Genomic DNA, 13,122 nt, shown 5'->3' with positions numbered 1-13,122 from the left:
CAACAGTATGTGTACTACTAGCAGCATAATTATTACAACAGAAACTCAACAAGATTACAAAGCTTGTCAGATAAGCAGGACAGCAGAAAGCAGAGCTTAAACAGACCTGACATTGGTGATACTGCAGTGGGAGAGCTAGCAGGACCACTTTGGTTTGTACATACTACACTAAGTGTACACCATTCCCTCAGCTGGACTCTCTCTGCTCCAGTACCACAGTGTAGCTCTATTTCATTTTGCAGGAGCATGTACTCTTAAGGGGGGAAAGAGTAGAGGATTTTCCCTTAACTGAGCTCCCCATTGCTGTGACAATAGTAAAACTCCCTGATGGCATGTGTTCATTTACAAAGGAAGAACATAAAAGTGAGATTTAAGATTCAAGTCCTGAATAAGGAATACTGGGAAGTATCCAAATCAAGATTATTTTTTTAATTTGAAATTGAGTGAGTAGTAAATGTTTTTATTCCTCTTCAAAGATTGGATTTTATGCAGACATGCTCACTCCCATAAAAAATACCTAACGTAGTACACATAGGTGAGCAGGAGGATGCAAGCACAAGCCATACGTGAGAAATAACGTCTTTTTGCAGATTATACAAAAGCAGTAATTAACATAGATAGGATTTAGAGCTGAAAGCTGATGTGGTAAGAATCCTAGGTATCTGAGCAAAACATCAAGTTAGTCAATGAATACATCTGAGTACTGTATGCTGAGACACAGTCTTCTGGCACCAAAATGTAGCTCATAAAGTCGTCAGCATATGTCAAACCTCAACTCTTTACAATCATAAAAGCAAACCTTGCCAGGAAAGATGGAAAGGAATTATACTGCAGAAAATTCATACTGAATTGAAGGCAGGAGGTACATCAAGACAGTGCCTTTGATCTCATCTATACAGTCTTTTATGTGTGTCATACAGAAGTTAAACCATACCTTTGGTTAACAAAGTTCACGGTCTTTCATTAACAGACACGCATTACTCCCTGTAGACCCTTTACACAGCTAGTCACCTCACTAAGTGTTACTACAGTCATTTATACTTTAACTCAAATGTCTTTCTGTTCCTTAACTAATTTAGCATTTATACAAGTGTGATTGCTACTGTACTGCTTACTATACTGTTCTTGATTTCCACTTTTTTTTCCCCATGTGCCCTTCCAAGACTGGTCCAATACTCAGAGACATTCACCTACTGAATATTTTCTGGTTTTATATAATTCCTCAAAGTATAATTGTTTATAAAATTCTTCACGGTAGAATTTTAAATCTAAACCAGGCTTTATTTGCAATATGAGCTTCGCATAGAGACTAAGTACTTAGATTACCCTTGGTGACAAAACCCATTAATTCAAGATGCTTCCCCCCCCCTTGAAAATGGCTGAAGACAGCATATTTCACTTTCACCACTTCCCACTGGGTTTTCAAAAACCAAAAATTCCAAAAAGGATGAGCAAATGCATCCTATATATTCAGTACAGTTATTAAATGAACAGCAATAATATGCATTTGTGCTTCTAAGTAAATTCCAACTTCCAAATAAACTCCAACTCAAATTTATTTTTACATATATTTAGATTTATTTGCTATACATCACTGTGACCTTAGAGTACTTAAAATCCATTACAGGATTTTTTTGTTGTTGTAATAATCAGTCTTAACTCCACAAAGACAATAATACTGCTGTGGAAGACCAAAGGGGAGAAAAGCCATTTCAATTTATTTACAATTCCTTATTTTGTAAACATTCAGTCTACACATTGTACTAAGTTCTAGTAAGGATAAAGAGCTATACATAGAGACAGGAAACAAAGCCCTGTATTTCTATTCATATTGAGCATTAGCATATTATAGATGAAACATCTGCCCTTTCTCATTACCATAGCAGTAAGCTGTCTTCAAATAAGTTTTTAGAACTTTCCAGAGATGTAAATATTTTGAAATAATATACAACTACATCTACTTAAGCCAACCCATTTGGCTTTTATTCCATTTCTAGAATAATTTAAAGTGCTATAAGCAACCCGTCAATCGACACTTTTCTATAATAACAAAACTACTTTAAACATTAATTTACAAGATAATATACAATGTTCATCTGAAATAGCTGAAATTTCAGCACAAAGTCAGTCACTGTCACACTTAACAGCAATTTTTTTTTTGTTTGTTTGGTTTTTTTTTTTTTTTTCCAGAACATAGAATAAAAGCTTTGAAACAAACAGTTTTGTTGAGCTGTTATTGCCACAATGGCTTATCAATTTTCCTACAAAAGTGGACAAGAGCTACTGGAACTGTATTCTAGCCTGTCATTTTTTTTGAGGTCACATGACAGTAAGTTTGCATATTCCACAAGTCTACTGAATTACAATATTGTCTACCTATAGTACATTATCTCATTTTAATCAGAGCTGGTGCTAACTGTAAATTTACAACATAGACCCACTCAAAAACATCACAACTATTTTTTTCTTTGGACAGGAATAAGCTATATTCTTGGAGTTGATGTGCTACACGGCTACAACAGTATAACAGTATATATCTGATACTTTATGTTGAAGAAAGATGCATCTGTTTCTGTACTTTTAATGCCCTACTATAGCTACAAGTTGTTCACCAAGTTTTGCTTGCTTTAGCCTTTTAATTTTGTGGAACTATCACAGTCTTACCTTCCCTTGCTATTTTATAAGTCCTTGCCATGTAGCTCAATATTGTCAGTATTTGTCCCAAACCTGCAGACCATTAACAGCATGTGCAAAACACTCTTTAATACAATCAGCATGCAGCTAGAACACATATTAACAGACTTTTTTCTAAACATGAACAATAAACAAGACAAGTGGCACTGTTGACTTTGGATATCTTCTAACTTCACCATCTGCGTACTGGTATGTGTTAAGAAGGAATGCTAGGCTTCTCATCTATTTGTGGCACCATATGAATTAACCCATCATTGGTCCAGACCAATCTCTGCAGTACTGCTGCCAAATACCCACACGCAGCTTTCTTCTTATATAGGTTCACAGAGGGCAACTTCATTCATAGACGTAATTTGAATACAAAAATAATAACTTATATTCAATGAAGCAGCCCCCTAGCAGGATTGCAGAAAGGTGTGTGTGGGAAACCTGGGAGGCAACTGTAATAAATATACGAAAATTTTGTAGGCTGCAAGGCTCAAAGTAACTAATGTTAATTTTCAGTCCACATGTCCCATTTTGTAAAAGTGTCTACAGCTTAGAAAAAGTAGGACAGTATATTACAGATGTGAGAGCTTGAAAAAAAGTCTGCTATTTAAAAATAATAACTAAAAAAAAAACCTTACCAAAAAAATCAGAAAGGTAAAATGGTGCATTATATTGCTCCTAGGGATTTTTGAGCTGCACTGATTCATGTCAGGTTTGGGACAATACCCTGTAGAAGTAGTTAAATACTCATTCAAAAGCCCATATTTCTATGTCTTGAATAATGAAGTCTTCTCTCTTAGAAAGTGTATGATTCCCAAATGTTTTACATGAATGACTTCTTCCATGGTAGAGATCACCATCGAGCCAAAGAGCAAACTCCCCTCTGCAAGACAGACAATGTATTAAAGCAAAAGGCTGAGGGAGTAAGCATTAACCTTATGAATGCATTTTTCATTCAGAATTCAGGAACGAGGAGGAATTATAGAATTCTTTTTCAACACAAGTACCTTATAGCTGTTGATAAATTTGAAGCTGCAACAATTTTTTTTTTTACTAGTTATTATTAATTTGCGAATATCCTTCTTTCAGATATTCTGAAATAAAAAGCTAACCAGAATTCCTCAGTTTTCAGCCCCTTCCATTTGTATTAAGAAAAAGGTGTAACAGTACTCTTACATGAGAGGAGAATGCAGATAACAAACAAGGGAAACATCCTAGAAGCTTATGCACTTGCATGGCGGGGGGAGGGGGGGAGAAACGGGTGAGACAATGTATAATTTCTGAAGACACTGGCATATCTTGGGATGGTACGGTTTCAATTCAAGCCTCTTCTAGTTACATATAATTTTCATATTTACATACCTTCACAATCATAGTATCTTGTGTCCATTCTGAATATACCAAGACACACATGCAAGTAAAGAACGCAAGGCATCATAACCTTGCAGGGCTGAAACTTGATGCCACACTATGCTGAAGACAAACCTCCTGTTTAAGTTTCCTCCACATAGGAAGCCTAATACCTGACATACTAAATCTTTCTTGGCCAGTAACTGTTGAGCCCTGAGCTATCAAACTGAAATAAATTCCAAACTTTCTTTTCAAAGGTGTGCAGACACACACGCTTTCAACAGACTCTAATGACAAAAAGAAATTATGACTTACCCTCCTCCACCAAAAGCAAGGGAGTCCATGTCTCCTTTAATGAAGAACATGTTGTCTCCTGTCCATTTGAAAACCTAATAAAAAACCAAACAAAACTGACTAGCAAGTTAAAGCTTTTTATTTGGGCGGAAGGGAAACTAAACATCAGTAAAGACAGACTATGGATGGCTAGAGGCCAATTTAATGAAGTCACCAAGTTTACACAGAAAATTCAGGGAACAGATATATGCAGATAAAAATTCTCTGTTTTATACTATTTAAAATAAGACCATTCCAAAATAGGTCTCCTTTGAGCACTGAAACTTCCACATAATGAAAAATACCAAGAAAATATGCTTAGGTTAGATGATATGCCCTTTAAAAGGATATAGTTTGTGAATTTTCAGACAGACACCTGGCAGAAATTAGACTAGTAGAAAAATCTTCAGTACAATGAAACAGTCAGGTTGAGTATGTTTTCCACTATGCAAACACTACCAATTTACTGTGCACTTACAGATTCCGTGGAAAAACTAGTATGATGACATTTTTGGGGCCACCTCCTAGAATTTTTCAGATTATTTACTGTTAGATTTATTCAGTAAGTATTTTAAGATAATGCATGTGTGGGGAAAAAGCAAAAGCATACAAAGTTACTACTACTTACCTCAAAATCTGGAGAAAAAGTAAACATGAAGGTCTCCCCAGTGCCATAAAAGCCATCGCTCACTTTAAATGGTTCAGATGCTAGTGCACCAAAAACCTGTAAGTAAAAATGTGCAAGAGAAAATACTTAAGAAAAACTACACAGCATCTGAGAATCTCTAATGATAGTAACAGATAAACAAATCAGGTTGTAAACATTGCCAGATTTGGAATTCACTACAGGATAAGCCTTACGCAGTATCACAGTTCCAAGTGCATAGACTGAGATTTGGTATGGTGCTTTGTGGTACAATTAAAAAAAAAACCAAAAAAACAAAACGGTAAGAGGACTCTCTCTCAATAAAAAATTAACACAGTAAAAAAAAAAAATCAAAGGGATAAAAACTAAACTCAGGAAATTCTCAGAAACAATGTACATATTTTTAAAATTTCAGATCGAATGGTTCTGCTCCTTCATACGTACCTCCTCTTCTGCTTTAACCAGGTTATTTTCAGCAAGTTCCTAGCTGTAACTGAGTTGTTATTTTTCATGTAATCTATTAATTCCAATCCATATAACAGGTAAGCACTATTTACCTGTCTTACAACAGAGACAGATTTTAACTAAGCCTTTGCCGCATAGTAAAAGTATTTATAATATTCAGGAATAAGACTACTACAACAGTAGTTAAAAAGGTCTAAGGATGGATTATTGGGTTTTTAAGTCTGATTAAAAGTAGTATCAATTCCTCTGGAACTAGAACCACCCCCTACCCCCACACAATTATGCAAAATCAACTGTACCCCATGAAGTACAACGCTCCCCAAATCAGTATTTCTGTTGTTAGCAAGAAGCTGGTTTCAACATCTGCAAGAGCAGAGTAGATGCAAGTACTAAAGCACTCCATTAGCACCCTCTTATTTGTCTGTATGAGAAAGAAAAAAGACAAAATGAAGTTTCTGTGGTTTTGTTCACATTAAATAGTGAGTTTGAGAAGCATGGGACTGATGAGAGCAAGACATTAAAGCTAGTGTCCTGACATGGATTATGTTCAGGATATAAAGTAGAAACTATTTTCTTCTGCCCATCCTAAGAAACTCCTTGGCCATAGGTAGGTGTTCCAAGCATTCCTTCCCACGTTGAGCTCTATAGTAGCTGTTAACAAACACAAAATTAGGTGAGCATGAACTCCAGATCAGGAACTCAAGGATTATATACAGCCATCAAGCATCTAATAAAGGCTGCCCCAGCTCAGTTTTGAGTTACCAGTTCAGTACAACCACTATTAGAAAATTCCTTATTTCTCAGGAATTTTATATGGTCCAGAAAGTTTCTTGTTCAGAAACTTCTAATTGAAATAGAAGATAGCAAGACTGAAAGAAGAGTCACAAAGAAAAAATATGCTCGTTCTGAAACAAAATACCCCCCTGCCCTCACTACACAATCTTCCATTGACTAGTTATGAGAAAAAAAAATGCTAGTCTTCTAAAGGATATCAGGGATAATTTTCTTCAACTATCCTGATAATGCACATCAGACTGTGTGTTAAGTCTAACAGTACAATCATGCCAACAGCAGATGTTTTGAAATCTTTTTGTTGAACTCAAACACTAATCTTTTGCAATAAACTTTTAATAACTGTGAAAAAAGTATACACAATAGCAAACAAAATTAATTTGATGCAGGTAGTACTGCACATTTTAGAAGTCACTGTTGAGACCCCATTGTTACAGAGAAGAGAGGTAGGACTAACGTACCGAACTTCCTTTAAGTCGTTAATAACTACAGAAGTTTCTTCATATTATTACTAATTTATTTTTATATATTATGTATTTTTAAGAACAAAATATCACTAAACTGACAAGATACTTTACTCCTGTAAAACTGTTCCTTTACTTAAGTGAAGAGAATTACCTTTGAGCATACAAGTGACCAACATTTACACTCTAAAATCTGATTCTCTAGAGGAATTTTTAAACTTACTTGATAAGGTGATGAAATAAAGTATCACAGTCAGCTAAAGGTGCTCACTTTCAGAGAACTCTATCAGTTTCAGATGCATTGTTAAACAGCAAATTCAGTCTAAAAGCTTGAAGCTCCATGAACTGAGATGCAAGTTTCTGTACCTCTGTTTTAATGCAAGCTCACAAGAAAACTAGCCCAAACCTTTTTTTGCACAGATATTTATTTAATTCAACATATAGGATCAAACACTAGCAAGACATTTCTCTGTTACCCCATCGTCTAAGTGACAAGAATAGGCTTAAAAGACAAAGAAATTACCATTTATGTTTTGCCTTCCGGTGAAGCCAGACCAAATCAGACCAAAATGAAGGACTACTTTAAAGAAAAAATGTTTGTTTTCCTGTTATTTTCCAGAAGGCTTTTTTGTTTGGCCCTTTTTTTTTTTCTCTTCCTGTGTGTTTTGGTTGGGTTTTTTTTGTTTTTTGGTTTTTTTTAAGGTAGGCTTGAAATGAGTCCCCAGTGTTAAGACCTACAGCTTTTTACACTTATCTTTTTTTAGCCCATTACTAGTTAGATGGCCTCATGGGTCAGAGAAAGTTCCAAGTGAGAGCTGACCAAGTATAACATCCAACACAGGATTTGCAGTAAATCATGCACACAGAATATTAAATGATCATATAGTCAAATAGCAGCAACAATAGTTTAAAAAAAAAAAAAATCAGAGAAGTCCATCTGGCATGATAGGTGAAGTCCATCTGGCATGATAGGTGAGGAAGTGCTTATTAGAACAACAATATGGGGTGGGGCAGGGGGAGAGGAAAATGAAATTAGGAATTAAGTAGATCTGAACATTGTTATTTGACATTTGTGGAAAATCAGCTGGCTTAAACCCAATCATACTTATTTAGCCTAGTGCTACAAAGACATGCAAAGTGTTCTCTTCCCCCACAATTTGTGAAAGACTCAAAACTTACATTATAGACAAGGCAGTTAAAACTGCTGTTTGATTTCAGTTTTAAATTAACGGATGCAATAGTTGTCCTATTAGAAAGTATACTAATTCTAAAATCCTTTTTCTAAAAATAGGCTTGGCTCAGCTGAAATATGTTTTAAGTGAGAAGACTTCACAGAGTGACTCAGATTAGATGATCACATTTTAGACTGATAGTAGTCAATCATTCTAAACTGGTACTTTGGGTATTGCTCAGAAGTCTCTGTAAGTAAAGGCTGGGATAGGGATTCTTCTATGCATGTTTTACTTATTTTTGGCTAAAGGCTTTTAATGACTTAATTCTTTAGTAAATCAGGTCTTCCATCAGAACTTTAAGAATTATTGGTTCATTGTCCTTCAAAGACAATGGACCAAATATCAAAACCTTAGATACTAGATATTTGATTATACTAATCCTCAAGTTTCTATCAATTGAGTTGTTTAGCAACATGACATTCTTTTAGGGTTTTATTTGGTTATTTCAGTGTCACAAAACCAATTACCTCCAACCCTGATTTCATGCATATTTTCTGCAACAGTAGAATTCAAACTTCAAGACAGTATTTCATTTTTTACCTGATCTTTATTACCGGTCCTTTGAGAAGTGATGGCTATAGGGTTTCTGCATGAGATTAGATTTTTGTGTCTAGTTGTTAGGGTGAGTACCTAAAATTCCCAAGTTCTAGGTTCTGTCTCACACTTTTGCAGCATTGAAAATACAATCTGAAGAATGACTTATAAAACTAGACAGTCCTTGGGGTGGTTAACTGCATTAATTTCACTTCTAGACCACCACTTGTTTAGTGACTCATGTTCAGGAATTAGGTGTTAATTTCTTTTTAAATGGTTGTCAGAGTAGACATCAGAGCTTGGTATCTTCACTAACAGAAGCACCTACCAGTAGATAGAATGTCCATAACAACTGTAATGTAGATAGCTATACATTTCTTGGGCACCTTTATTAGAGGATCTCCTAGAATTGACTACAGCAGGCAATTTAGGTGGCTTCAGATTCTAACTTTCAACTAGACAATGTTCAGCTTTTACACAAATAGAGCTTTAGTTTGTGAAAGCTGTGTTTTGGCTGTTTGGTTTTTTTTTTACAGCCCTTGAAGTAAAATTGCTAATTCATTTTAAAAAGAAATCAAGATTGGAGAAGATTTGGGGAAAAAAAAACACCAGGGTGAGGCTTAGCAGCCTCTAACAAACCATATTATGAAAAGTTACAAGGTACACTTGCTCCTTACTCAACTTAATGTCAACATCAGATAAAGGCTGTCTTCATAAACATGGACATCAAAGAACAGGGTCTCAGTGGAAATAGCCCAGGAAATAAATTAATTCTAGTTTGAAGGAAAAGTACCTCAACAGAGGATAAGACAAAACCAGTATCTATCATAAACATAGAAGCTACAAAGCAGGCAGAACAAAGAATGCCAAAAAAGGACTGAGGAGGTACACTCAGCAAATGGCAAGGAACTATCTGGTCATAATTCTGTCATTCTTCAAAAAGGCTGAATCTCATTTGGGATCTTCTCTGGACTAGATAGCTTAGAAAACAGGCAGTGATCTTGGAGCATAAAATATGAAGACACCCGGTCTCTCTTAAAACACATTTTGGAAGGACATAAATAGTATTTATCTTAGCAAGTTGCTAGTAAACTATTTCTGGATACACTCTCCTTTAATAAAAGTACTCATATTCTTTTTCAGTCATGGAAAGCAGTTTTATAGGACTATCTGCCAGGAAGCTACAAGATATTAAAGACAAATTAACCGCTTTCAAAAAATCAATACCTTCCTTAAAAAATGGATAACCCTGATTAATTACCATCAAAGGGCATAGTAGGCTACCATTGTCTTACTTTTCATGATTGTAGATCCATGACCAAGAGGAGAAAAACTCTACACTGAATTTCCATAGACATTTATCGTTAATAGCTTGAGAGACAGAACTACTGAAAACAACACTCTCACTACATTGGTGAAGGACTGAGCATGTAAAACTTGTCTGAACCTTTCCTTCTATAGCATATGTTGCTTGCTGCATATACATGGTTTTCACTCACTCTTGTGTGCAACCTAGGTAAGATCTGGCATACACTGTGAAAGATAAGTTCAGTGGCTACTTGACCCAAAAGTCCAAGCAACACTTTCATACATGTTCCTGGGCATCAGCCTGTAAGTTGAGATTTGTCACAAAAAAAAAATAAAATTGACTTGTCTATGAATTAATTCCCTGTTTTGGTTCAGCAACCATGACACTTTTTGAAAATGCAAGTTGAGATATTCATATATGGAAGGTCATCTGAATACTTTCAGCAACAGAACAATACTACGTGTTGGTGGAAAGACAGCCCTTATCAGAAAAGGGACGTTTTCTTTCTGGGCCAGATAATCAGGTACTAGGAAGTAGGTATCTTACAAATTAATCTTGAGAAGTTAGTACGGAAATCAGAGAAGGGAAGTTACCAAAGTACATTTGAAGAGGCTGATGGATCTGTTGAGACATCTCAAGTCTGTTGAATAGTTTTTATCTTCAACATTAAAAAGTAAATGAAGTGAAGTTCCCTTTTAAAGAACTTCTGGGAAAGAGTGCTCTACTAGCAGAGATTTAGAAGGGATTTTTCTTTTTAAGGGATCCCTGAGTCAGGAAACAGAAGGAAAAAACAAGCTGTAACTTGAATTAGGAAAACATACCCTTCATTTACAGTTTTCAGCCCCCCTGAATGATATGGGGTGATATGAGCCCATGCTTCCTGAAAATAAAAACTGGTTACCAAAGTGGGACAGATAAATGAAGTAAATACTACAGATTTTGCAGTGGTTCTATCAATTCTTCATGACAGTGGTAACTTGCTTCCATGACAGAGTGCAGAAGTTTCAGAAAGAAAGAATCAAAGTCTCATGCTGCCTGTAATTTCACCTGCTATTAGAATATTCAAGAGACGATGTTTGCTATTCAAATGGTGAGATGTGATCCACTTTCTGGAATTCATATCCCAGTCAAAGGAGAATAGAGCACAACTAGAGAGACTCAAGGAACAAAAGTTCATTATGCAGCAAAGATCCTGCAGCCCTCGAATGAGAGATGTTGGCTGCAGCCAAAGAATGTACCCAGAAGCATTGGCTGCAGCTGGCAATGACATTCCAACTGAACAAGATCTTCCCAAATCAGAAAGTTTTAGAGACTATTTCTTGTGCTTTAAGTGCATTTAAAAAAGAATACTAAAAGTAAATTCAGTAATTGGGTATTACGAGACTCATGCATTGTGACAGTAAAGAATTTCCTAGAAATGTAGTATGTCAGAGGATTGCTTGACAGTGAAACATGTTTTTAAAAGCATCTACGTAATTACCAAGGGGAAAACCAGCTTGATACACACAATTTTGTCTCCCATGATGGACTAAAGTGTCAGCTATTCCTTTATGCTCCTCAAACACTTTTTTGATGGGTCCCCTACCTCCACACAAACATTTTCCTACCTGTCCATCACTGTCCTTGATAACCAACAGCACAGGTGTGTCTAATCCCAGCATAGTTCGATACAAAGTCTTCAAGCTCATGCCATGCTTTGCAGTACTGTAGACAAGAGTCCATGGATAGCCAATGGTCCGTGGTGGAAGAGACTTTGTGAGCTGTTAACAAGATAACAACCATCCTCTTATTTAATACACTTTTTACTATTTTTAAGACTATATTACATATAAATGAAAGCTGATTATGTTGTTCTGAACTACAAGTGGCCTTATAAGCTAGTTTAAAACTTCAGACCAACTGTAAAGTTTCACAGGCATATTTTCTATCCCTAGTCTCTCAAGCAGGTTTCTTCTCCTAGCTCTACCAGTGACCTGCAGGAGAAGAATGATTTACCAACCAAAGAACATGTGTTTGGTAAGGTCTCTAAGAGATTTATCTAAAGACAGTAAAACCACAGTTATTCTTGCATAACAATATTATGTCTCAGTACTGGAGAACTAGATCACTCAAGTCAACAGGTAACAAGCTGAATGGTAAAGGATGCTTGCTCTCCTGTTCCTGTGCCTTTGAACATGATCAGCCTTGATCCAAACCTTCAATAAACACATTTAATGAGGTGACTTTGGACTAGACAGCAAGAACTGCAGTGAAAGCCAAGCTGTTTTCAAGAAAGAATGAAATAAGGGCAGAGACACAGACCAGTGTTGTCATGGTGTATTCAAAGTTATATTAAGAAAAAAAGCAACATTTTAGCTATGAATTATGTTGTGCTTATGCATTTAATATCATACAAGGTCTTCTTACTGATGTGTTTTACACTATGGTCATAGCATTTGTGATACATTAACGTACAATACTAAAAAATGACATATATAAGTTAATACCTTTTCAATTTGCTCTGGCTGTAGTAATTCACTGGGATCGCTAAGATTTGGCCGGAATGCTTCAGGCTCCAGGTCTGTTTTGATATTTGTTGCCTGTTTTGAATTGATATCTTCTCTTGTTGTTATCTACAAAAAGAACAACAAGAAAATAAGTATTCACAATTCTATTAGCAGGAAGGATAAACTTTGCAGGTTTAAAATCATGCAGTTACCGATTTACTGTTATACAATTCCTTCAAAAGTTAAGAAATCCATTAGATTTGATCTGACCAAGATTTCCACTGCATCCAATAGCAAGCTGGTACTCAACTATATACTAACAATGAATTACACAGACACCTACTCAGAAGAAAGCTATGGTTTTATGCTAAAAAAAAATAAAGAAAAGAAAAAAAAAAAAGAGTCCTCATATACAGCTGAAGGACTTCAAATGCTTTTCAGAGGTCAGCTTACACAGTGCTTGCATTTTAATACTAACACAGTGTTTACATTAAATGTAATTAAAAAACCCAGACAGAAAAGGAACTGAAACTTTAACATGGACATTTCTCAGTAGTTTCTTTTAGAGTACTTGTAAAAGCTTTCACATAAACAGTAGACATGTGGAAAGACTGCTGTCAAGGACATTGAGTAAAGCATCTGAATGGAGCCCTAGGAATATTGCTGCTCCATAAGCTGATCTGCTGGAGTACTTAAGGGAATCAAAGAAAAAAGAATTGAGTGGGTGGGGAGGAGAAAGCAGCAGTAATACTTATGCTGCGTAGTGAGCTTTGGGGTTTGGCAAAGATGCACTACGCATGAAGATCCTGTAGTAGTTTAAAATAACTGC

At 35.8% G+C, this 13,122-nt stretch overlaps 1 protein-coding gene across 15 annotated transcripts in view; it reads right to left on the bottom strand.

The window, feature by feature from the left end:
- Window positions 1-1,554: 1,554 nt before the first annotated feature.
- Window positions 1,555-13,122, bottom strand: part of OXR1 (oxidation resistance 1) — a 302,655-nt gene continuing 291,087 nt past the window's right edge. For all 15 annotated transcript variants that reach the window (XM_069779895.1, XM_069779893.1, XM_069779894.1 and 12 more), the window contains 5 exons: window positions 12,294-12,419; window positions 11,415-11,567; window positions 4,994-5,089; window positions 4,348-4,421; window positions 1,555-3,565 (listed from right to left, as the gene is read on the bottom strand). In XM_069779895.1, coding sequence (XP_069635996.1) covers window positions 3,430-3,565; window positions 4,348-4,421; window positions 4,994-5,089; window positions 11,415-11,567; window positions 12,294-12,419 — 585 coding nt within the window. In that variant the 3' untranslated portion in view covers window positions 1,555-3,429. The remainder of the gene's footprint in view (window positions 3,566-4,347; window positions 4,422-4,993; window positions 5,090-11,414; window positions 11,568-12,293; window positions 12,420-13,122) is intronic.

This window comes from Haliaeetus albicilla, chromosome 3, assembly GCF_947461875.1.
Source record: "Haliaeetus albicilla chromosome 3, bHalAlb1.1, whole genome shotgun sequence".
NCBI classification, from domain to species: domain Eukaryota; kingdom Metazoa; phylum Chordata; class Aves; order Accipitriformes; family Accipitridae; genus Haliaeetus; species Haliaeetus albicilla.
The sequence above is the reverse complement of the archived record's forward strand: the minus strand, read 5'-3'. Positions and strand labels throughout refer to the sequence as shown.